Below are 27,794 nucleotides of genomic sequence, written 5' to 3' on the forward strand. Positions count from 1 at the left end.
AAAGAAAAAGACATTATATAAAGCCTTTCAAGACTTCTCTTATGTCATATATATATATATATATATAGTGAAGACTGCTCCAAAATACCTCCACTTGCATCGTCAACATCTTATCCTTAGAGACCCTGATCAACTATGTTCCCGCGTTAGGATGCTAAGGTTTAATAATTTTCTGCATTGTAAATACTCATTCTCTTATCAAGATAATAGACAATAGTCTACTTTAAATTTGTGATATTGCAATTTGCAAACATCTCAATCCAACACTAATTTCTTGTCTTCACTGTTTCTCCTTTAAGTGTTTAGAATTTAGGAAAAGTCTTTTTTTCCTGCTCTGGGTGGCTACTTGAGCAGTCACTGAAATGATTAGAAAATCTTTTGAAAAATTTACAAATTTAGCATTCCCTTTCATGTTTAAACCCCAAACTTCATTGTTACTAAAACATATTGCTACAAAACATACACTAAAAGTTATTTAAACTTAGAATAAAGATGAATGTTAGAGGGAATTATAGGTGACCTATTTTTTCCCTAACAGAAAGTTCATGCACTTTCATGAAACAGCTGTCAGAAAATGAGATAAAAAGTTTCTTGTAGACATAATTTAATAAAATATAGTATGGTTTCTGAAATTTAATTCTTGGATTCTTTCTGCAATTATTTATTCTATTATTTTCTTATGAATATTTAAGTTGAAAAACACTCCCTTTGTTTCTTAAAAGAATGTAGGGCTATATTAAGATGGCATTTTACATTCTCTCATCTTTATTTACATCTATACTACTTACTTAATTGCAAGCTTATTAAGAAGTCTTGCTCATAACTTACCTTTACCTCCATCCAGATTGCACTAGAATTAAATCATATAAATATTTTTCATTAAATTTACCAGATGTGCCAACATTGTGATTTATTTTTAGTTATGTAAGTTAAAAAAAAAAAAAAACAACATTGGGGAGTAGATTTTTCCAAAAGGATAAACCTGAAATTATAAAAATGGTTATTAGAAGACTTCTAGATTTTGCCTTTTTATAAAAATCAGTATTCAGAATTTCACAGTAAAGTGGTCCTAAATTCCGCATACAACATGAAATTATATAAAAATAGAAGACATAGACATCTTTAAATCTTTAATCCTTTGATTAAGCAGCAAGCATATCACTCTTCCAGGCCAAACACTGCTTAAGCAAAAAAGAAAAATGACGTGCAAGATATTTACAAAATATGCAAAGCACACGATAAAGACATCTCACTATATACATGTCATATTACTATGAGGCTAAGATTTTTCTACTGTGTGCTCTCATTTACGTAAATCAAATTACAGAATATCCCTCAGATGCAGCACCTTGGCCAATGTCTGGGATAGGAGATTTTAAATGGATTACAATATACTGAACAGCTGGACAGATGCTAGTGCTGACCAACTTGACATATCCCACAGACTGTATACTGAAGGTCTACTGACAAAAGACAAGACAATAAAAGCTGTAAAGATATTGTGTGCACATATGCAAGACTTGATCTAAGTACTTACAAAAATGCTTTAGATAATATCTTTTAAGATATATAACTGTCTATTGTGGCTTTTAAAGAAAAAATAAGTGTATAAATTTTTGAATTTTAAATCAGATTTTATCTGATTACAATCCAGGGCGAAGGACTATTTGAGATGATCTAAGGAGAAAGAAAAGGACCCATGTTAGAAAAAGATTTTTAAGATTATGCCAGAACTTAAAATCCCTATGGAAAGAAGTGATCTAAATTTCTGAATTAAAACTAATCAACAAATTTAAATCTATAGCTCTATAATGCTTTAGAGCCAAAGGCAGAGACTATTTTTCCAATATTTGGGGAAAACATGATCTCTCAAAACATAAATTAAGGCCCTTGATGGTGACCATTTCTTGATGTAGTTCTAAATGTGATGAGAATGGGAATGTACATTTAGCCTTATGTTCCACTAGTAACCTAAGTCCCTTTGCACAAGTCAAGATTCCAATAGAAATCATTATATCAAAAATATCAGTAACACATTGCTGAAATACTATCACTTTTAAAATATTCTTTGTAGGTCCTTAACGATTATGTGTTGAATAGGGAAGACTTTTAACGTCTTTTTGTTTCTTTATAAAAAGGGGTCTCGGTATTTTTAGTTAACAGCACAATTGTGACAATATACTGGTACATCTTTAGATAACACAGAACAAATTCTTCATTTTATTTTATGAAATAATGTGATGACCTAACCCTAAACCAAACCCACAAACACAGGTCAGCTGCAAACTGCATCCAAATAGTACAATAGAGATTTACCATGAAAACATATTTTATATTATGCGGAGACCATATTAATAAGTATGAGGGCAATTTTAAGTTCAGAAAAACTTAAACACAAAAAGGGTACTGGCAAATAAATGCTTCCATAAGCACCATCTCCACAGAATAAAATATAATTCTCTCCTAAAGTTCCCAAGTGTAGGCAACTACTAATTAAAAGCACATAGTGTTTAGAAACATAAAAAAAAAATTAACCCCACTGTCAAGGAACTTAAAAAAAGATATTGTACTTCAACATATTAAGTCCTTGTTTGTATGTAAAATTATTATTTCAATCCTGTTATTACTCATAGATGGACCAATGACCTCTAAACAAGGACGTTGTACTAAGACCCTAAACTGTATATTAAAGAGTTAGTAGATTCAGTACATTCTTTGTGGTTTCATATAATTGCTTTGCAATTGAGTAAATTGCTTTTTCTTTTAAAGGAATACATTAAAATTCCTTTAGAAAAAAAAGCAACATCTTTTGAAAAAAGGGATATGCAGCTATAATTTCTTAAATATGCATTAAAGTATATGCATAAAGTAAATGAACATATGTCAATCTGAAATGCACGCTATTTATTCTTGCACTCCTAACATAGGAAAAGGTTTATTCAAAAAAAATTAAATTAAAGAAAAAAAAGACAAAAAGTGAAATGTCTTTAACTTAAGATACTTAAGGAGTTATCACAATTCCTAAATCAATATTCCTATACTAAGAGCCTTGACTATTAGCGGCTAGAATACAAAGAACTTCAATAAAATAAATATGGTAAAAATAAAACAAAGAAAACTTGGTACATAGAATACTTAATCTTTTTTTTTTTCTCATGAGATCATGTCACTGAACATATACTCTAGAAAAGAGGCTAATTGGAGGCTTTTTGTTGCGTAACATTTTAGTCTAGTGAACTGAAAAATTTCTTAGCCATCCAAATATGCTATTCCACTGCCACAGAACTAGTCCGCAGCCTCAGTATCTAGAAAGGATTATCCTTTTCTCTCTTTTGCATCAGTCAGATGAATATTGGTATGATGGGGTAAAAAGTTATTGCAACTCTGTCCAATTTAATTTTTAGTGCAGTGAGGACTGTGAATCTGTCTGAATTCCGATAAGTGAGGGTGGCTGTTGACCACCAACTGCGGACAACACCGGTCTTGGGTTTAGACGGGGCGGCATAGAATTAGCAGGGCGAATGAGAGGTGGTGGAGGCTGATTTAACGTTGGCCGGGGCTGGATGAACCGAGCCTGCTGCTGGAGTGGAGGAGGCTGCCGGTGAAGAGCAGGGGCAGCAGGCAGTGTTGGACGAAGAAGCGGTGGAGGCTGGTTCAGAGTGGCAATGGGGGCTGTTGGTGTTGGAGTGGATGATGGGGCAGGAGGTGATGGACCCAGAGTCCGAGGAGCCTGTGGGGTCTGTGCCTAGAGGTGAGGAAACAAAAATACATGCATGAGATAATGGTTCCTAATGAACTTAATACAATATAGCTTGGGCTGTCACAGGAAAAACAAAACAAATCAAAACAAAACGAAACATAACACCAGTGTTTATTGGAAGCACAAGCTTCTTTTATTTTAAAGGTTAAAACAAAACAGAAAACAAAAAAACCGAAAAAGCAACGAGGCTACCAAACAGGCATCTTTATTAGTAAACAGCTTAACACTGGAAATAAAAATAAGACTATGAAAGAACAATACACTCTCCATTCTTCTAGTATCAGAACTTAGCATGTCATTATGACTTAAGATTCATGAGAAATGCACCACTGGTTAAGTGTATTGTCAACCTTTCATGCTCATTTAGTTGTCCTCTGACAAATTAACCTTAGAGAACACCATACAAAATGGTGATTCCTCAACTCATATTAGCTCAAATTCCATACACAAACACACCTCCTCTTCTTCATCAGTGCTCTTCCCTGATGGCACATTAGAAGCACTTTTTGTCTCCTCCCCTAAAGTAGAAGCATCACCATTAGAAGCCTGGGTTCCTTGTTCTGCTTCCCACTCCTGCAATACCTCCTCTAAGTTAAACCGACGCCTGTAGTTTACAAAGAAGTTCTTCACTTGGCCAACAGTCTTGTTGCCAATTACATCTGCAATAGCTTGAAAATCTTTACCATATTTGCGGACACCTGGAAGGCAAAGTAAATAATACACCTGTGAAGGATCAATAAGGAGAGCTGTGTGTACTAAACATCATGCACACACAAAAGATACCAGCAATGAAAATCCTTTCTGATAAACTCTGCTCATTTCTCAATTCTGAGTCAGAAGCTAAGATATCAGGGTCACAGGATGAAAACTATCAATTATGTCATTTCATTGAGCCAGCTACTTGCCTTCTACCAAACAATCAGAAACTTACCATTTTTTACATACTCAGTTATTTTCTCCAATCCTCTCTTGAACTCTCAAATACAGTCCATTTATTGTAAAGCATTGAATTCTTTGTTCCATCCTCAATTCCATATTCATTTATTTCCCTAGTAGCCAGTCACCTAAATTTGAGCAACACCGTTTGTAAACAAAACTGGATGGGAATAAGCCTTCACTTTTATCCCCTCCATGGACTGAGTGAGTTGTCTCAGGGTTCCCCATTAAGAAAAGCATTTTAATTTTGGTTTTAATGCTAACTTCAACATAATTACTTGCCTATCTCACCAGGGATAGGATACTCTATCCCACCCGGGTACCAAGGAATAGAAAAGAGATAGGGATTTTAATGTAAAAAACAGGAGAACCATCACAATCTAATGGATAAAAAATGGAAGATCTTCTTCATAGTTAGATTTTAACTCATTTAATAGTTCTAAGGACTACAGGTATGAAGGATTCTTAAGATTACAGTAGTGACTACTGTAGAGTACTTGTTTTACTCAACATCATTACCTTAAAATCTAGGAAGTTTTATTTTATGAAGGTTTATTAAAATGAAGATAACTTATTTATGAACTTGAGGTTACCAATTGTTTTGCAGAATTTAAAATGACCGTCTGTAAATCAGATGGATAGTGTACTGAAGAAAATTCTAAAAGTAGTTTACTCACTGTAGAAAGAGATGCACTTAGCTTAAAATATAAAAGTTGTGAGGAATTGTGATTTTTAAATTTGATAGCTCTTTTTAAAACATAAAAAAAAACCCAAACAAAAACCCAACAACCAGTAACTCAATGAAAGTGATAAGAAAGGAAATAAAAATACTGATGCTTATGATATTAAAGGCTGTAACTCAACCTAAACATACAGATATATGGGGTGTTAAATAAACTTAACAAACACATAATCACAGATGAGACAATAAAATAAAAATGTGTTCATACCCTAGCAGAATTGCTAGATATATTCTTACTGATACCAACTGGCACAGAATACCTAATTACCTTAAAAGAACGTTTTTAATGGAGAGTTGAGTTTATCTGCTATACTTATTTGCTGTCCTCAAAGGAAACACATATGCGTGACAATTAAGTAAGAATGATCCTGAGACATTGTTTACAATGATTTATCAACATAAATGAATTTATATTCTCTTTAAACCATGAACTGATTTTCAATTTGGACTTCATACTTAAGTATGACTTATAATGGAGACTAGGTTCCACTAAAGGTTTATTTAGCAATAAAAATCCAGGGTCATTTCATAGTAGGGGTTATTTTTATATATTCAAGTAATTTTCTACTCCTTAGAATTTAGAAAATAAAAATGATTTTAAAAAGTATCTGGGCCCTTTTTAAGAATAAAATTTCAGATTGAGGCACTGAAAAATAACTACTAATTAGAAACCAGACACACTGTTCTATTGATGTACTAATTTTCATAGGGGATACTTAATTTGCAGTCTAGAAATGGCCAAACCTACTGAATAAATGAGTTTAGAAATGAAAACCTTAAGCATAGGGTTAGATCTTCTGTATTTCCTAGGAAGAAATCACATTAGGACTAACTCTGGCTACAAGTCTGAAGATATTATAACCCTCAGAACAACTGTGTTTAACAAAATATAATCCAAAATCTATCACTAAGTTGTCCCAAAGTCTGATTCCATTATATAACTACTCCCTCTTCTGACTCTCTTCTTTAGATCTACTTTATTTTCTCTTGCACAAGGGACTTGACCTTGACACCAATACAATTCCAAAATTACAGACCCAAGCCCAAAACTACTTCTCATATGAACTTTAGTTTTTCCAGAGACCCTGGATGTCAGGGACTTTTTCCGAGTCACCTAGGTTCTGAGTTGAATGTCTATGTGTTTATTAACTCATGCATGTCAGTACTGTATCTTCTGCTTTGCAAAACCTTTAGCATTACACTCATACTGCAGACTTCTGTACTAGGGTTGAGGATCCAAATCAGAACACTTAGAATAAGTTATTAATATCAGGATTAATCAACATTTTCCAACAGGATAGCTGGCACGATCTGGACTAGCTGCTATAAAGCTCCTTGACAATTACCTCTGGAACCAAGTAGTCTCGTCTGTTTGCCCCTGTGTGCTGTAACAAAATTTCATGATTTTCTGTGTGCCATGATGTGAAAAAGGTTGGGAAATACTGTCCTGTGAAATACAAATCAGCACCAGCATTACTATAGTACTGAGTGGACAGGAAGTACTCAGGGAATTCATCATTGATTTTTCTTCTCAATTCTTCCTAAAACCAAAAGTGGCATATATAGCTGGGTTCGTTATCAACTTCACACCAATAACACTGCTCAACAGCAAGGTTTGGTGAAAAGGTGGAATTCTTAATTTCTTTACTATGGCTGGCAAATAGGCAGATGTTAGTCAAACACTGACTGAAGAAACAACTTACTGGGACTGCTCCTTCAGAAAAATCTCCTCTGGAAGACAAGCTAGCAAGTAATAATGAGGAACAGTAAACTTGAACAACACATAGCATCAGCACTTTCTTAGCTCCATTCTGTTCCTGGGGTGAAGGGCAGTCCCATCTTTTTTTCTTTCTCATAGTTTATTATATGTAAGGCAATCTGCTTACTTTATCAGCATGGGAGTTAAATAAGATTATTAAGACAACTTCCCTTCCTGAAGATACAAAGCCTCAAGTTCATTTAAATCACAGTTGCTAAATTAAAGTCAGTTTTTTGTTTGTTTGTTTTTGCATGAGCAGGCACCAGGAATCGAACCTGGGTCTCTGGCATGGCAGGTGAGAACTCTGCCTGCTGAGCCACCGTGGCCCACCCAAAAGGTCAGGTTTTCAATGATCATTTGAATAAAAATATAAGAGAATGCTGTAGAAAGTAAATTGTACCAGGAAGAGGAAAAAATTGTTTTCTGTCAAATTTCTAAATTTCATTTGAAAGCTACAATGAAACAACTTGACTTCTAACTTTGGCAGATGATACCTTATAAAATTTAATATGTACTTTAAAAGCCTTATTTGGGAATTAACATAAAGATGTAACTCATTAGGATATTTTATTACATTTTATGATTACCAGCATTTCTAACAAATAGGGTAATGTCAAACCCAACCCCAAAACATCTATTCATGTGTTTTGAGCTATGGCTAGTAAGACGGTAACCTTCAGGAGCATTTATAATATGGTGTTTCCCAATACTGGACATGGAATCATAAAATTTTTCAATTTTTTTAGTTAGAAGGAATCCTATCATGGATAAGTACTTTTGGTATGTTTAAACGGTTATTTTTAAACTTTGATTTTGGGCTACCGCCCCCCAAACAAACAAACAAAAAAAGCTGAAATATCAATAGTTGACAAGCTGCTTCTGGGTAATGAAAATTTGGGGGAATATTTTTTTCTGCTTCTTTATAGCAAATCTATTTAAAAAGAGCATGAAATTATAACTGGGAAAGATTAATTTTTCAAAAATCTATTTTTGCATAATAAAAACAGTGACATCTAGAAACTCAAGGGATATAGTCCTTTTCTAATAATAGGAGTTAATTTTAAACATTTTTGGAAATGTGCATTTCTTTACACCTCCCAAAAACCTCTTCAAGAATTTGGAATTAAAGAAGATAGAAAAGATACGAATAGCAGTAGAAAAGTGGTATATGTAGGAAAGTGGTACATCTATGTAAGGGCTGAAAGTCAAAAGCGTATCTTCTTTCCCCAGTATCTATCTGTTCTCTTCTGGGTCTTGGGTTCCAATCTTCTTTATTATAAATTAAATTCCATTACAAAACTGCTTAGAAGTTTGAATAATTATGTGAAATTAGTACATAGATAGGTCTGACAATTTTACTTTAGATCTCATTCTTATTGTTATCTGTTACAATAGAAAACTGTCTAAAGCAAACTGGTTTATATGAACTGGTTCTGTCCATATAAAGGTATTTGTTATATGGAAAGGAAAGAATCTCCTTTTCTAATTCCTTTTGACTGTTCACATACTGGGTCACTATCCCTATGATTTTCTGAATTGTTAAATCTACTTTTCCCCTTACTTTATGAACCATTCTACCATTCTAGCTTTTGTTAGTATGAGATAAAATTAGAAAGAAGACACTTTCTAGACCTGCATCTTCATTTCTATTAAAAAGGAATGAATTTATTAACTAGGAAGGTAAAATTTAAAGGTAGGATAACCCATTGGAACACAGTCCTGTCACTTTCTGTTTTATGTGAGTAGGCAGGCAAAATGAAAAAGAACTAAAAATTAAAGTTGATATTTTGATAAATTGGAAGTTTTGTTGTTGTTTTTGCTAAAATAGCACAAATGTTTTGGTTTGGTTGGGCGCATAATGTATTCATTTTCTAACTACTAGAAAATGAGGCATTTAAGAGGCAACCTGAAATAAAAGTGGCAAATAATTGTTTACCTGCTTCTGCCCCTTCCCACACTTTACATTTTTAAAACAGTCACTAACTGTTCAATTTGATGCAAAACACACATGCACCCAGAATCTAATTTCTTTCTAAATAAGGAAAGTTTAACATATGAATATCAACTTTGACTTTAGGGTAATTTCTTCACAAGCCACAAACAAGGATATTTCATCATTAATGCAAACATGTGAAGAGTATAATTGGTCTTGGTGTTAACTTAGTATTTGTTGTAACAGTAAATTTAGGTACTCAAGGCTGGAATAGGTAGAAGAAACTGTAGAAATATCACTCTTGAAAAATATTTTTGAAGGATTAAATAATCACCTGATTAAATCATAAGGCACTCCTGAAGAATGCTGTTGAAACTAGAAATGATAGATTACAAAAATATAAATAGACATTCATATTTGGTCCAAGAATGATTTTTCCCCATCTCAATTAAGTGAGAAAGAAGGGAAAATTTAATTTAAATGGTTAGCATTTAGTTAGTAACAAATATGAGTAGATGGGATAGGAAAGTAAGGTGGAAAATATATATTTACACTCCAGAAAATGATCTTCATATATTTATTTGGTTTTTAAAAAGTTACTACAAAAAAATGTTTATTTAACAGGAGAGTTATAAATCTTACAGAGTCAATATTTCTTCCTCCATGTCACTTAAATCTATTATGAGTAAGGCAAAATAATGCCTTTAACAAATGAGTGTTAAATCAGAAAGTATGTATTGAATATAAAGTGCCATACAAATTAAAAACAGTTAATAACAAAACATAAATAATTTATTATTACTCTGCAAAACTGAAATGGCCATAAGATTAATACCACATAAAGGTTTACCATAAATAAAGAGTATAAAAATCAGCGGCTACAGCAGCACAAACAAAAACAATTGCCCACTAGGATAAAAACTTCAGGATAGCAAACTATACATGTTACACACATAACTGCAATTATGTACCTTAACCACACTGACACTCAAGTACAGGTGATATTACTATATGATCATACTGTTTAAAAGATATTCTTCTGTGCGTTATATAAATGTGTGGGCATATGAAACAAAAATGGGACTTCTAAATTCTCTCTAAAACAACTGGGACACAAATGGCTTTATATTGTGTAATCTTAAGTAACGAAACAGAAAGGTGAACAGAAAGGTTTGGATTAAAAAAAATTCAAACAAATAGTAAAAATAAATAAATATAACAAAAATGAACTCTTATTGAGAAGAGTACCTTCAAAATCCTAATGCATATTTTCATTAAACTCCCAAATTAGTGTAATTTTTATTTAAGGGTTACTTTTTAAATGTGCATAAGAATGTAATAGTGACTATAAACTAGAGGAAATGTTTGATTATATGTATTAACACTCCATTCTTTTAATATTTACTGGACAAGATAATGTCCACATATATAGCTCAAACTATGTTTCGAAATCTTGCTATTGCCTCTTCCCTTGAACGCAGCTTTGCATGGTATCCAACCCAGCCATAAGATTCAACGGACTGTACCACTTAAAGCAGTGTTATAGAACATCAAATCCTAATACGGTGTTCAGAAACATGAGCTCAGATTTTCCAAAGAGATCCTCTTCAGAAAATCCTTTCACTGGGATGATTTCTTATACAATAGCACAGGATTCACCTACTGACCTTTAAGCAACTGAATACTGGAAATCAGGGTTCAGTTTTTACAGGCTATGTAATATGATGGCGTGAAACAAGCTTTATGTGAATAAAAGCAATGTCTTTTAAAAATAATGCTAGAGCTATAAGTCATCACAGTTCTAAATTAATATAAAGCAGTCACTGAAAATGCGCACTAATTTTTAAAACAAATTTATGAACAGTCAATTCCTAATTTTAAAACAGCTATCATTGAACCTTATAAATGAACTAAACTTTGTTCTGATTAATTCAGAAACGTTCCACAATAATGGATGTACTCAATGCACATCTAGCACCCTGTCTCCATAATACCAAGTATTTCTCAGTATGAAATGATTGTGTTATGCTGTATAGGCCAAAAAGGAAGGCTGATATCATCCTGCTGGCATCTGCCTGTGACATTTTCAAATCATACTAGCTGGATAATTCTCACTCTCCCTAATCCAACTGCAGAGTCACCCATCAGTCAATCTTTAATTACATTATTCTCATATCTGAATGATGCTTGTACAACATTTTTTACATTAAATATGTTCTCCAGTGAGTATCTGGAAATATTTTTAAAGGCGTGCTCATGTTTCACTGCTAGAACGATTATACACATATTTATTAGGCCTTGTTCTTTCATATTAGTTAACCTAGATAAAAAGCTATTAGTACTCAGCACAAAGAGGGCTCAGCTAGGAAGAAACAAAATATAGACCAAAGCTTAAATTACACAATCAATCTGTAGATAAGGATAAAGGAAAAAAAAAAACCCAAATACTGAAAAGTATATAATTTGTCCTTCTTTAAGTACTCAAAACATGAGAAAATTCAAGTTTATAATGCTTCCAATTTGCCCACGGCTATTTGTAATACAGAAAGTCTTCTGCCATGCAAATTCAACAAAACGATATATAAATAATGCATTTAAAATATTATATATATATATTCTTCTTTCAATTCATAAGCCCTCACTGGCATATCTCCTAAGTACGTTTATGATACCCTGACAGTTAATCATATAATTAATATTTTTAGTACCTGACATTTTTCAAAAGAGAAATACTATCATACAAAGTAATTAGAGAAACCAGAAGCATTATCATAGTGCGCTTATGCTTTCAACCATGAGTTATCAATAAATGATATAGTAAGAATGAACCCAATTGCAGGAATGTTGAAAGCAGAGGCACAGAGAGCTCAAGTGATATGTTTGTGCTTGTCATCACCACTTTATTTAATGCTGAGAATGTGTATGTGCTGTCCACAACCCAAAATGAACACAGGCTCAGTATATAATAAGTGAGAAACACATCTACAAATTAAACACAGAACTCCTAATCATCAGGACTTTGTGGTGAACACAAGAGCCCTTTCTTGATCCATTTCCAAAGGAGGGAAGAACTACAGTAGGCACCTTTCATGACAAGTTAAAGATAATAACAATAATAACTGCTTATCTTTAATATACCTTGCACTGCTAGAAGCTGCTCCTCTGTGGTCCAACGGGCATTAATTTTCTGATTTGACTACAAAATTAAAGAGAAGTTTCCTAATGAGGATATGCAGACAGACATTTTTCAAAACTGCTTACTTTTTTTTTTTAACTTTTCATCAAATCACAAACATGAGATTACTAAAATTCTGATTTATGAAGATTCAATGTTTAAAAATATATATTATGAGTTACCTTTTAGCCAAACAGAAAGATAATGTGGAAGGGAAATGAATCAATTTAGGAATGAACAACATTTGCAATTATGTTCTTATCAGAGGCATTAATACCTGAAAAAATCTATTAGTGTAGGCACCCCATTCTCTTACTACCATGTTCCTATCACATGTTGTAGATATTAATTTTAGCCTATTTTAAATGTTTTAAGAGACATACTTTTTGTTTAAAGAGGATCTGTGACTCTTTTAAAAATTTCTTCCCTTCATATTTAGATTAAACCTATCCCTACATCCTAATAGCAGTGGTAAAATTAGCATAGAACTGTAAACAGTACTAAGTTCTAAAATATTTTTTTAAAGTTCTGAAAAACAAAGTGACCCACTGATAAGAACAGACATCTTTCCCAAGAATTCCCAGTATTTTTGTTGAAATAGACAAACAAGCAAACAAAAATCATAAGTGTATACCCCATGACTATTGTAATACCTGGACACACTAGGCAAAAGAGAAAGAAAGTGGAAAAGGGACATTAAGATTTTACCTCACCCATAGTCTTAGAAGTAAGAGGTTCTGCAATATGCAGAGACTTCTAGGTAATACCAACTTTATCAACATATGTGAAGAGCTGTAAGATTCAGGAGAAAGGGTGAAACACAAACACACACAAATATTAGCAGAGAAAGGAAAAAGTGAAAAAAAGACTTAGAGTAAAGGAGGGAAAAACTGAAAACAGAAAGAACTGAATTCCAGATGATGAGATTAAGAAGGGACAGCAAGGCAGGCTACTCAGCAAAGAGGAGACAAGCCTCAAGGTTAGGATACTGGTGATGAAGCAAAGGAACAACAGTAAAGAAGAAATAAGAAAGGGGGAGTAGGAAAAAATGATGAGGACATACAGAAGTAGTAATAAGAACAGGATGAAGCAAAGCTAAAAAAGGGAAAAGAAATAAATGAAGAGAGAAAGATGATAGAAGTTAACATGAAGAAGTTAGAATGCCCAAGTATTCCTAAAGATTGAGAGAAGGATCAAATGAGAGGGAGGAGTTATAACAGAGAAGATAGAATATAAGAAATAAGTATGACTACTAAATCATTACATTTGTATTTCTTTTTAGTCTCCAGTGTATTAGAGCAGCTAGAAGGAAATACCTGAAATTGTGGAACTATAAGGCATACCGTACTTTGAAGTTTGTTCCTTATAACAGCTTGTTAAAATGTACTTTGAAATCTATCACTATTCTGCATATATGCTATATTTCACAATAAAAAATATACCATTTGGCTTTGAAATTTGCAACATGATCATAATATGGGTTGGTCATTTTTGTTCTGAAAGCCTTCAATGTTTTTTTTTCAACAGCCTCTCGATTCTTTGTTACTCAAATTATTCTTTTTTGAAGCACTTATCTATGAGTCATCATACTTTTTTCTCTAATTGTTAATTATACTGGATATTCAACAGTTTTGTAGGTGATTTAAAACATTCTCCTACAATTTCACCGACTTTCTTATTATCTTGCATCTTTTGCAAGTTATGTTAGTTTAGTTTGATTTGTGCTATAATTGCACTCTGTTAGTAAGAGAGTTACAAAAAAAAAAAGATACTGATATAATGGATAGATAGAGTTCATTAGAAAGAGCTGGTGAGTATAGCCTAAGTTTATAAATGATCAGTTCACTAGTGAATATTTTCTTGTTTGGCAACTTTTGCTTTCCCATGCTTCACTGATATGAATGTGTATTTGGATACTGAGGATCCTCTGTAATATCTACATTGTAAGTTATTTTGAGGATTAAATAAAACTGGAACTGAGGATATATTTAGAATAGATGTAAAAATGCATGTAAGACAGCACCTGAGCAAACAGAAGCTGATCGGTGATATTTGTTAAATCTGAAATGCAAAAGGTGGAGGAAAAGGTATTATTAATGTGAAGGGAACAAAAAAATCAAAAAGAGAAATCACATGCACTGTGAAAACTTATTTTTTAAAAAATCAAATATGTTTTGTTTTTATATGCCTACAGTGTAGAGTATGGAATAAAGATACATCATCTAAATTTCACAGTGCTTACAATCTAATCAGGAAATTGGATGAACACAAAGAATTACAAAAGCAAAAGGTACAAAATAAATAAAAGAAAAAAGAAAAAGGTACAGAATATACTGGAATTCAAAGATGTGAGAAAAAGGAATAAGAGAAAAAAAGCTGGAAGGGCTGGAGATTGAGATGGGTTTTAGAATACACATTTCTGAAAGGCAAGACAAGGAGAAAGCATTTCACGTGTAGGGAACAAGATTTCTTTCAAGAAGTGGGAGATAGGCTTGGAAAGTCAACGATTTTTAGCTAAATAAAAATACGGTAAGACTGGAAGAGAAACAAAAATCAAGGTTGAAAAAAAACAAAGATTGATGAGTTCACACTAAATTTAATAAGCAATTATTTTTTTGTTTTTTTTTGGGGGGGGCAGGAGAGGATGCTGTGGGGTAGAATAAGGCTTTCAGCCTGGAAAGCTAAGAGAAGGGTGATGCCATTAAGACTTCAGGAAGTCAAGAAATGCCAATTTGGGAGAGGTGAGAAGCTGAGGCTAAGATGATGAGTTTAATTTGGAATACATGAGAATGAGATATTAAGTAAGACATTCAGGTGGAACTTAAGTTTCACTGGAAGCTAAAACAGATTGATTGATTGAAACACATTTTTGAAGGGTCTGGGAAATTTTTATAAAGGAATACAATGGAGTCATATCTTACTCAGATAACAGGTTCCAAAATCAGCCTATGAATTAACAGAAAGAAAAATAAAACAAAACCTTGAAATGTCCTTACAAAAGTAGCATAGACATAGCATGAGTTTTCTCAATAATTTCTAAGTCAGTTATTCTCCTTCAGCACTGGAATGAATTTTTCAGTTAACCCCCAGATAAAACTAATGGCTTGAATTTAGGGTGGTGTACAAAAAAAGCATATTTAAATATTAGAATCTCACCTAGCTCAGCAAGACACCCACAGAAGAGGCATGTGGAAGCCGAGACTGACTCAAAGGAATTGTAGATTCCCAGAACGTGACTGCTTTCTCTAGGGTATATACTCAATAAATGGAATTCAGGCAGAATTGTCACAACTACTGTACTTACTATTACTTAACATTCCCTCTTTTATTTGGCCAAGTGCCTATGGTTGAATTTGTGGCACATTTAAATGTACATATGATCTGACTTCAATATAGCTGAAGTGGGAGATTGTATGTTATCTATAAGAGAAAGGAGAAAGGGTGAAATGAACTCTAAGAATGCCTACGTGTAAGTATGGAAAGGAAAATTTCAGCTGAAAGGGGAACATAATAGAATAAGGTGTTAAGAATGGTGGAATTCTGTCAGCACCAATGTTAATCTTTAAGAATCTTTGGTGGAAAAATGCAGCGGACAGTTGAATCCGTATGGAATCCAATTTGACTTTTCATCAAAGATGAAAAGATGCCTTCTACCGAAATATGAGAATATCCAAAGATGGGGAAATTTCTAGTTTCAAAAGGTACTTTGTTAGCTAAAATTCTTTGTCGTGGAATCCATTACTCTCCTTGTCTAGAACCTACCTACCTCCAACCAAAACAAATCAAAGCACAACACAACACATCACCCTCTACCCTAACATTCTCACATACTCTCAAGAAGTTACATCAATTTCTATGTTACAATGTTGCTTGTATTCATAATTGCTAACCATCCCAACAACTAATAACAGACCCTACCTAATGAACGCCCTTACCGTTTACTTTATCACTGACACTCTCAGTATTTTAGCAGCTGTAAAAGTCTTCCTGATCTAATTTATCCCGCATAATACTGCCAGAATAATTTTCCAAAAATAAAAAAAAATCCATTACATTCTTCCTATATTGAAGAAACTTTAGGATCTTTCCATTTGACTTAGCTTAAAAGGCAAATTTCTCTCCTGAGCTTTCACAAGGAATTTTTGTACCCTGACTCCTGCCTATTGATCTCTATCACAAAGAAGCCCCTATCTACCTTCACTAATTTCTCTCTTATATATCGTTCATTCCTCCTTTGCATCTAAGTTTGCCATCCTAAGCAGACAATAATCTTGAGAAAAGATTGTTTTACACTTTTATTGAATTCTCAATAGCAGTTAACACAATAATAAGCATGTAAATGTTCAGGAAATACCTGTTGACTAGATTTTTTAAAAAGTGCTTTTAATTTTTCCTGACTGAATTTTATTTTGAATGTACTAATACCACATCATTACTGACATTATGGGAATGCCCTCCTCTATCTTTAGATACAGAAAAAATTCTATTCATCTTTCAAACCTCAGCTGAAATATTCTCTCTAGGAAGTCTTCCCTGATTATCCTAGCCACAATGAATGATACCCATCTGTTTTCCCATAGCATTTTATATAAACCTATCCTATACCTTTTATCTAGATTGAGTTCTTTTTTAAAAAACAGGTGTAAAAATCCATATTGTCCTCATCTTTATGTGCTACCCTCTTCCTCACACAGACTTCCCACGTGCCTAGCATGATGCCTTACATGGAATAAGTGATCAAAAATACTTATGGAAGGAAATGGATTTTCTTCATCAAATTTTTCCTTAAATGAAAATAACAAACACAAATTAATACAGAAAGCACCTTAATAACTGTTTACTTCCAGTTATTTTATTTAATGGCCTATTGTAATTATCCAATAAGTAATAATATTCTGATTAGTTATGGCCTAATCTAAAGATAGAGGGTCGGATCACATGATTTTTCAAGTCATTTACTGTGATTGTTAATCTAATATTTTAAAATATATCCATTCAGTTTGCTCTTCCCCACCAAAAGTAATAAATATGACAAATATAAATACAGTTTACACCTTTTCTAGATGATAAAACATGTATATGTTTTTTCAAGTTATATGATTTCAATAAGTCAAGATTAAAGTAATGTATGGATGGTAGAGTGTTAAGCTTTTGGTGGTGGTTTTATTTTGATCATTATTTTTACAATAAATCAAAAGATTCAATAAATTTGATAACTTCTAACCCAATAACAGCATTAAAACGTGAACATTTAATATATAATTTTGCTATTATGTGAAAACTCCCAAAAGTAATATAACTCCCAAAAGCATAATATATACTAATCTTGGATGCCAATCAGGACTCTAAAAATTTGAAGACCAAATGAGGCAGCATATGAGAAAGTTATCAAGTACTATTGCACTTTCACATCCTATTTTATATATGAATGAGCTGTCTTTTAATTTTCTGGAAAATTTGTTTAAGATCAGAATTACTATTTTCTTAAATATTTAGTAGATATTTCCTATAAAACTGCTGGGCCTGGTGTTTTCTTGTGAGAAAATGTTATTCTTTCGTTTTATTTCATGATTATAAATTATTCAAGTTTTCATTTCAAGAATTTTTTGGTTAAGACATATTTTTCTTATGTCTAGAAATTTCTCAATTTTGCTCAACTTTTCATGTCTTCATAATGATTCTTCTGTTTTGAAAGACTGTGATTAGGAACACAAATGGTGCATTATTTCTGAAGCACTACTCCTCTGCCTTGCCCCAGCCCCTCATTTATATTTCCATTTGTAGGTAGTTTAGTCAATCTGTGCTTTGGAGAAAAAAATATAGACCAAATAATATTATTCAACTATCACACAAACAGAAAGACAAGTTCAGGATATGGGGAATAATATAAGAGTCTCAAAAAAGAGGAAAAAAGTAAAAAATACTTTATATTAAAACTTTTTAAAAAAAGACTTGATTGGACCTTATTTAAAGACTATAATTATCACAGATATAAAAAATACATTTAGGCTTCACCTAAAATACAAATTAAGAATTGAGAAAATGATCAATTTATGTCTTGTTTTTAGATATTACATTTTCAGTGATCTAGTACAAGAATGGCAGCCCACACACTAAAATCCTCATCAGAAATTGCTCAGTGAGCCAAAAGACAAATATCTAAATTAAAATAAAAATCTGTTAAAACTGTTAAGATGAGTGTTTTTTTCTAGTAATTGTTTTCTTACTTTGTTACCAGTTCACACAAGCAGAAGAGGGCTCTGAGCAAAGACTGCCATGGAATCAGAAATGTGCTGACTTGCTCATCTAATGACCTAAGTTTCACATACATTATGCTTACTCCTATAGCTCTTTTCCCTAATTACTTAGCTCAATAAAAATTGCTAACAGCAGGGAAAAAATTATTTAACATAAGTGCAAAACAATTAGTCAAGATTCAAAAGACAAAATATCTAAATGAACAAATGAAGACAAATTATCCAAATTATGAAACTTTCAAAGTATCAAAACACATGTGGCCAAAATAGTAGCTGATCACTAGCTAACTCAAAGAGCAAGCTTTCACCAAACTTAATCACATGTATTCTTCAATAACATACCTCAGGAGGTTTGAATTCTTCAATTCCACCTTCCATTTTCTGTTTAAGTGCACTGTTTACTTGCTTTGCATTCTGAACCTTCAACAACATAATGTAAAATGTAAATTAGATCACACACTTAGGTGAATGTCTGAGCACTTAATAAATGAAAAGGGTTTATCCCAAAACCCTCTTAAACTTTATTTCAAGAAGACATTTTTATAGGGTAAGTACATCACTCACTCGAGTAATAAACACATTAACTAATAGCACATTCATTCCATCAGTCATGGTCTTTGAATCTTTTAACACTGTCTCTTATAACCAAAGGCAATTCGCATGTACAGGAATTAAATTCCATCAATATTTCACATCACTATAATGTTTTGATCATAATGTTTATTCCAATAATAATAATAATAATGATGATGATGATGGTGGTTAATATTTATAGGTATTTAATATGTGCAAAACATCATTCTCAGTGCTTCATATGTAATAAGTCATTCACAACAACCGACGAAGTATATATAATCTGTTCTGCTCTCATGTGATAGACATGTTCCTAAAAGTCACTGTATTATACAAAATCGCACAATAAAAACCACAGGACTAATGAGAAAAAGGGAACTGGGACAAAACAGTCAAAGACTTGTGACATAAAAAAAGATAGGGACCTAATAAAAATGGTAACACTGTTTACATAGGCTAAATGGTTATGAAATTCATAGTAGGATACTATAATAAAGATGACATTTTACCTTGAAAAAGACCTGAAGTCTGCTGTGGCATTGAATGGGTTGTAGCTGTGTTACTGTTAAGTGGTAGAAGGAGGGTTATGTGAAATCAGATGAAAAGTTTTAATACCAGATGTAGACGTGTGTGGCTTATAACACACATGGTGAACGGATGTACCTGGAAGACATTTGAGGTGTGTGCATGTATGCATTTTGTATATTCCTATGTGGCTCTGTTTATATGGTTGCAGTTTGTCAGCTGACAAAATCACACAAAAGTAAATACAAAATTGTTGTTAGGCTCAAATTGTTCCCTAGTGTATCAGTCATGTTGGAACAAATTTATATTTTCAAAATAAGAGTTATAACAAAAGATTCTACTTCTATTATAATCATCTTACAGATGAGGGATGTAAGGCACCAAGAAGTTAAGAAACTTTCCCAAGGTCACAAATGTTTGAGGTAGTTGTTGAATTTGAAACATACCAAGTTTATAACTGTAATTCTACTAGCAATACTGTTAGTTTCCATTCAGAATATCAAGTACTAGAATTTATTGTTTGTTTGTTTACTTGTTTTTTTCCCCAGTAGGGATGATTAAATATTTGTCAAGTGATTTGTGAATGTTTTTTCACCAGAGATTTAAAAATGCAACTAAAATGTATAAATACAGAATGGTTCAAGGATGATTAGTTGGGCAGTCATACTAGATACACATACACAGATAAAATATAAAGTCTCAGTCCTAAAGGATTTCATAGATTGGCAAATGAAAAGGTATGATTTTAAAAAGTCTATCCTAGACTTGGAGAGTGAGAGCAAGAGAATACACATCTTTGTGTGTGTGCTGGTGGGCAAGTAGTGTCGAAAATTAGGGAAGGTTTTCCAGAGGAGATGACATCTAAATCGACCTTAAAAGGATTAACAAGAATTAAGTAGTCAGACAACACTGGGGTAAGAAAAAGCATTCCAGGTATAAAAGCAATTAGGAGAATTTCTTCCTGTGGGACCCACGGATGAGGCTCCCATAATTCATGGAGTACCTGGGCCACGTGCAATAAACCTTTGAGAAACAGAGGCACAGAGAGGAGATAAAAAAGACAGCGTACCCCATCCTGGAACGGCTGGCTGGCTGAAAGAAGCAGCTCGGGTGAGATCGCCGAGGCGCGCGGGCCTTACCGGGCGGGGTGGCAAGCGGCCGGAGTTACTCCCTTCCCCCTTCCCGGGCCGGCTGGGAGAATTGGAGAGGTGGTCCCCTGAAACCAAGGCGACTGGCGCCCACACCACGCGCAGCCCCCGGACCAACTGAGAGAATTGGATCGGAAACCCCCAGGCCGCGGAGAACGGTGACCCCGTGACTCCCGGGGAACGTGCACTCTCTCGGGCGGGCCGCTGCCGCTGGCGCCCTCCCGCCACGCTTGTTGCCCAGGGCCGACTAGGAAATTCGGACGGGCTCTTTCCCTGGATGCGGCGACCAGCAACCCTCCCTGCGTTCGGACCCCGGGCCGGCTCAAGCCGCTTCGGCTAGTGAACCCCCAGGACGGCGAGAGTTTTCCAAAGTTTAAGGTCCCACAGCACCTTTTACTGGTGGGACCCGCAGACAAACGTGTGCCACGAGCGCCACCTACTGGGCAGGATAAGAAAAACAGAACCCAGAGATTTCACAGAAAAATATTACAACCTTGCTGGGTCCAACACCAAGAGAAATCTGAATAAATGCCCAGACGCCAGCAGCAGAAGATAACTGTCCACGCTCAAAAGATTGAGAATATGGCTCAGTCAAAGGAACAAACCAATAGCTCAAATGAGACACAAGAGCTGAGACAACTAATGCTGAATATACGAACAGAAATGGAAAACCTCCTCAAAAATGAAATCGATAAATTGAGGGAGGACATGAAGAGGACATGGGCTGAACATAAAGAAGAAATAGAAAAACTGAAAAAACAAATCGCAGAACTTATGGAAGTGAAGGATAAAGTAGCAAACATAGAAAAAATAATGGATAGCTACAATGATAGATTTAAAGAGACAGAAGATAGAATTAGTGATTTGGAGGATGGAACATCTGAATTCCAAAAAGAAACAGAAACTATAGGGAAAAGAATGGAAAAATTTGAACAGGGTATCAGGGAACTCAAGGACAATATGAACCGCACAAATATACGTGTTGTGGGTGTCCCAGAAGGAGAAGAGAAGGGAAAAGGAGGAGAAAAACTAATGGAAGAAATTATCACTGAAAATTTCCCAACTCTTATGAAAGACCTAAAATTACAGATCCAAGAAGTGCAGCGCACCCCAAAGAGATTAGACCCAAATAGGCGTTCTCCAAGACACTTACTAGTTAGAATGTCAGAGGTCAAAGAGAAAGAGAAGATCTTGAAAGCAGCAAGAGAAAAACAATCCATTACATACAAGGGAAACCCAATAAGACTTTGTGTAGATTTCTCAGCAGAAACCATGGAAGCTAGAAGACAGTGGGATGATATATTTAAAATACTAAAAGAGAAAAACTGCCAACCAAGACTCCTATATCCAGCAAAATTATCCTTCAAAAATGAGGGAGAAATTGAAACATTCTCAGACAAAAAGTCACTGAAAGAATTTGTGACCAAGAGACCAGCTCTGCAAGAAATACTAAAGGGAGCACTAGAGTCAGATACAAAAAGACAGAAGAGAGAGATATGGAAAAGAGTGTAGAAAGAAGGAAAATCAGATATGATATATATAATACAAAAGGCAAAATGTTAGAGGAAAATATTATCCAAACAGTAATAACACTAAATGTCAATGGACTGAATTCCCCAATCAAAAGACATAGATTGGCAGAATGGATTAAAAAACAGGATCCTTCGATATGCTGTCTACAGGAAACACATCTTAGACCCAAAGATAAACATAGGTTGAAAGTGAAAGGTTGGGAAAAGATATTTCATGCAAATAACAACCAGAAAAGAGCAGGAGTGGCTATACTAATATCCAACAAATTAGACTTCAAATGTAAAACAGTTAAAAGAGACAAAGAAGGACACTATATACTAATAAAAGGAACAATTAAACAAGAAGACATAACAATCATAAATATTTACGCACCGAATCAGAATGCCCCAAAATACGTGAGGAATATACTGCAAACACTGAAAAGGGAAATAGACTCATATACCATAATAGTTGGAGACTTCAACTCACCACTCTCATCAATGGACAGAACATCTAGACAGAGGATCAACAAAGAAATAGAGAATCTGAATATTACTATAAATGAACTAGACTTAATAGACATTTATAGGACATTACATCCCACAACAGCAGGATACACCTTTTTCTCAAGTGCTCATGGATCATTCTCAAAGATAGACCATATGCTGGGTCACAAAGCAAGTCTCAACAAATTTAAAAAGATTGAAATCTTACACAACACTTTCTCGGACCATAAAGGAATGATGTTGGAAATCAATAATAGGCAGAGTGCCAGAAAATTCACAAATACGTGGAGGCTCAACAACACACTCCTAAACAACGACTGGGTCAAAGAAGAAATTGCAAGAGAAATTAGCAAATACCTCGAGGCGAATGAAAATGAAAACACAACATATCAAAACTTATGGGACGCAGCAAAGGCAGTGCTAAGAGGGAAATTTATTGCTCTAAATGCCTATATCAGAAAAGAAGAAAAGGCAAAAATTCAGGAATTAACTATCCATTTGGAAGAACTGGAGAAAGAACAGCAAGCTAACCCCAAAGCAAGCAAAAGGAAAGAAATAACAAAGATTAGAGCACAAATAAATGAAATTGAAAACATGAAAACAATAGAGAAAATCAATAAGGCCAGAAGTTGGTTCTATGAGAAAATCAATAAGATTGATGGGCCCTTAGCAAGATTGACAAAAAGAAGAAGAGAGAGGATGCAAATAAATAAGATCAGAAATGGAAGAGGAGACATAACTACTGACCTCACAGAAATAAAGGAGGTAATAACAGGATACTATGAACAACTTTACGCTAATAAATACAACAATTTAGAGGAAATGGACGGGTTCCTGGAAAGACATGAACAACCAACTTTGACTCAAGAAGACATAGATGACCTCAACAAACCAATCACAAGTAAAGAAATTGAATTAGTCATTCAAAAGCTTCCTAAAAAGAAAAGTCCAGGACCAGATGGCTTCACATGTGAATTCTACCAAACGTTCCAGAAAGAATTAGTACCAATTCTCTTCAAACTCTTCAAAAAAATAGAAGTGGAGGGAAAACTACCTAATTCATTCTATGAAGCCAACATCACCCTCATACCAAAACCAGGCAAAGATATTACAAAAAAAGAAAACTACAGACCAATCTCTCTAATGAATACAGATGCAAAAATCCTCAATAAAATTCTAGCAAATCGTATCCAACAACACATTAAAAGAATTATACATCATGACCAAGTAGGATTCATCCCAGGTATGCAAGGATGGTTCAACATAAGAAAATCAATTAATGTAATACACCATATCAACAAATCAAAGCAGAAAAATCACATGATCATCTCAATTGATGCAGAGAAGGCATTTGACAAGATTCAACATCCTTTCCTGTTGAAAACACTTCAAAAGATAGGAATACAAGGGAACTTCCTTAAAATGATAGAGGGAATATATGAAAAACCCACAGCTAATATCATCCTCAATGGGGAAAAATTGAAAACTTTCCCCCTAAGATCAGGAACAAGACAAGGATGTCCACTATCACCACTATTATTCAACATTGTGTTGGAGGTTCTAGCCAGAGCAATTAGACAAGAAAAAGAAATACAAGGCATCAAAATTGGAAAGGAAGAAGTAAAAATATCACTGTTTGCAGACGATATGATACTATACGTCGAAAACCCGGAAAAATCCACAACAAAACTACTAGAGCTAATAAATGAGTACAGCAAAGTAGCAGGCTACAAGATCAACATTCAAAAATCTGTAGCATTTCTATACACTAGTAATGAACAAGCTGAGGGGGAAATCAAGAAACGAATCCCATTTACAATTGCAACTAAAAGAATAAAATACCTAGGAATAAATTTAACTAAAGAGACAAAAAACCTATATAAAGAAAACTACAAAAAACTGCTAAAAGAAATCACAGAAGACCTAAATAGATGGAAGGGCATACCGTGTTCATGGATTGGAAGACTAAATATAGTTAAGATGTCAATCCTACCTAAATTGATTTACAGATTCAATGCAATACCAATCAAAATCCCAACAACTTATTTTTCAGAAATAGAAAAACCAATAAGCAAATTTATCTGGAAGGGCAGGGTGCCCCGAATTGCTAAAAACATCTTGAGGAAAAAAAACGAAGCTGGAGGTCTCGCGCTGCCTGACTTTAAGGCATATTATGAAGCCACAGTGGTCAAAACAGCATGGTATTGGCATAAAGATAGATATATCGACCAATGGAATCGAATAGAGTGCTCAGATATAGACCCTCTCATCTATGGACATTTGATCTTTGATAAGGCAGTCAAGCCAACTCACCTGGGACAGAGCAGTCTCTTCAATAAATGGTGCCTAGAGAACAGGATATCCATATGCAAAAGAATGAAAGAAGACCCATCTCTCACACTCTATACAAAAGTTAACTCAAAATGGATCAAAGATCTAAACATTAGGTCTAAGACCATAAAACAGTTAGAGGAAAATGTTGGGAGATATCTTATGGATCTTACAACTGGAGGCAGTTTTATGGACCTTAAACCTAAAGCAAGAGCACTGAAGAAGGAAATAAATAAATGGGAACTCCTCAAAATTAAACACTTTTGTGCATCAAAGAACTTCATCAAGAAAGTAGAAAGACAGCCTTCACAATGGGAGACAATATTTGGAAATGATATATCAGATAAAGGTCTAGTATCCAGAATTTATAAAGAGATTGTTCATCTCAACAACAAAAAGACAGCCAACCCAATTACAAAATGGGAAAAAGACTTGAACAGACACCTCTCAGAAGAGGAAATACGGATGGCCAAGAGGCACATGAAGAGATGCTCAATGTCCCTGGCCATTAGAGAAATGCAAATCAAAACCACAATGAGATATCATCTCACACCCACCAGAATGGCCATTATCAACAAAACAGAAAATGACAAGTGCTGGAGAGGATGCGGAGAAAGAGGCACACTTATCCACTGTTGGTGGGAATGTCAAAGGGTGCAACCACTGTGGAAGGCAGTTTGGCGGTTCCTCAAAAAGCTGAATATAGAATTGCCATACGACCCAGCAATACCATTGCTAGGTATCTACTCAAAGGACTTAAGGGCAAAGACACAAACGGACATTTGCACACCAATGTTTATAGCAGCATTATCTACAATTGCAAAGAGATGGAAACAGCCAAAATGTCCATCAACAGACGAGTGGCTAAACAAACTGTGGTATATACATACGATGGAATATTATGCAGCTTTAAGACAAGATAAACTTATGAACCATGTAATAACATGGATGGACCTAGAGAACATTATGCTGAGTGAATCCAGCCAAAAACTAAAGGACAAATACTGTATGGTCCCACTGATGTGAACGGACATTCGAGAATAAACTTGAAATATGTCATTGGTAACAGAGTTCAGCAGGAGTTAGAAACAGGGTAAGACAATGGGTAATTGAAGCTGAAGGGATACAGACTGTGCAACAGGACTAGATACAAAAACTCAAAAATGGACAGCACAATAATACCTAATTGTAAAGTAATCATGTTAAAACACTGAATGAAGCTGCATCTGAGCTATAGGTTTTTGTTTTGTTTTGTTTTGATTTTACTATTATTACTTTTATTTTTTTCTCTATATTAACATTCTATATCTTTTTCGGTTATGTTGCTAGTTCTTCTAAACCAATGCAAATGTACTAAGAAAGGATGATCATGCATCTATGTGATGATGTTAAGAATTAATGATTGCATGTGTAGAATGGTATGATCTCTAAATGTTGGGTTAATTTCTTTTTTTCCGTTAATTAAAAAAAAAAAAAAAAAGAGAAGGGATAATTGGAGATGAAGGGATACAGACTGTACAACGGGACTGGATATAAAAACTCAGAAATGGACAGCACAATACTACCCAATTGTAATGCAATTATGTTAAAACACTGAATGAAGCTGCATGTGAGGTATAGGTTTTTTGTTTTTGTTTTTTTTGTTTTTTTTTCTTTCTATTATTGTCTTAATTCTTATTCTGTTGTCTTTTTATTTCTTTTTCTAAATCGATGCAAATGTACTAAGAAATGATGAATATGCAACTATGTGATGTTATTAAGAATTACTGATTGTACATGTAGATTGGAATGATTTCTAATTGTTTTGTTAATTCTTTTTTTAATTAATAAAAAAAAAAAAAAAAGCAATTAGGAGGTTAGGAAAGCCCTGAGGCATGGGCAAGAAATCAGGCTGGAGACAGATCAAGGAATTTGAAATTTATCTAAACATAGAATTAAAGGTAACTCCTGGATCACTGGTCTGGGTAGCTGAGCATATATAGCTCTATTCTCAGACTCAGGGAATGCAAAAAAGAGGAACAGATAACTAGGGAAAGTGTGGAAGAATTCAGTTTGGACACTGTGTTTGAGATTGTAAGAATGGCTAACAAAATCTGTAAATCCATGAATGCAAACTTGTATTTTATCACACATCAAACAAATAATCAAGGAAGGAACTCAAAGCTTAAAAGAGAAAATTATTTTAAAAAATCAATATCAATCAGAAAGAATTATTTTGATTTGCAGACATGATCCTATATTTTAAAAATATAGCTACTAGAGCTAATAAACAAGTTTAGCAAAATGGCAGGATCCAAGATCAACACCCAAAATCAATAGTGTTTCTATACACTAGTAATGAGAGATCCAAGGAGGTAATTAAAAAAAAATCCAATTTACAATAGCAACTAAAAGAATCATATATCTAGAAGTAATGGACGTGAAGGACTTGTACATAGAAAACTACAAAATACTCTAATAAAAGAAATCAAAGAAGACCTAAATAAATGAAAGACATTCCATGTTCATGGATTGGGAGGCTAAATGTCTTTAAGATGCCAATTCTACCCAAAGTGATCTACAGGTTCAATGCAATACCAATCAAGATTCCAACAGCTTTCTTTGCAGAAATAGAAAAATCAATCATCAAATTTATTT

The 27,794-nt window shown here is 34.0% G+C and overlaps 1 protein-coding gene across 6 annotated transcripts in view; it reads right to left on the bottom strand.

Annotated features, from left to right (window-relative positions):
* Window positions 1–1,115: 1,115 nt before the first annotated feature.
* The window catches only part of RCOR3 (REST corepressor 3), a 59,312-nt gene continuing 32,633 nt past the window's right edge, over window positions 1,116–27,794 (bottom strand). For 5 of the 6 annotated variants that reach the window (XM_077157758.1, XM_077157759.1, XM_077157760.1 and 2 more), the window contains 4 exons: window positions 18,905–18,982; window positions 12,269–12,326; window positions 4,217–4,458; window positions 1,116–3,745 (listed from right to left, as the gene is read on the bottom strand). In XM_077157758.1, coding sequence (XP_077013873.1) covers window positions 3,401–3,745; window positions 4,217–4,458; window positions 12,269–12,326; window positions 18,905–18,982 — 723 coding nt within the window. In that variant the 3' untranslated portion in view covers window positions 1,116–3,400. The remainder of the gene's footprint in view (window positions 3,746–4,216; window positions 4,459–12,268; window positions 12,327–18,904; window positions 18,983–27,794) is intronic. The other variant, XM_077157761.1, reaches the window with a different exon arrangement.

This window comes from Tamandua tetradactyla, chromosome 4, assembly GCF_023851605.1.
Source record: "Tamandua tetradactyla isolate mTamTet1 chromosome 4, mTamTet1.pri, whole genome shotgun sequence".
Taxonomy (NCBI): Eukaryota; Metazoa; Chordata; class Mammalia; order Pilosa; family Myrmecophagidae; genus Tamandua; species Tamandua tetradactyla.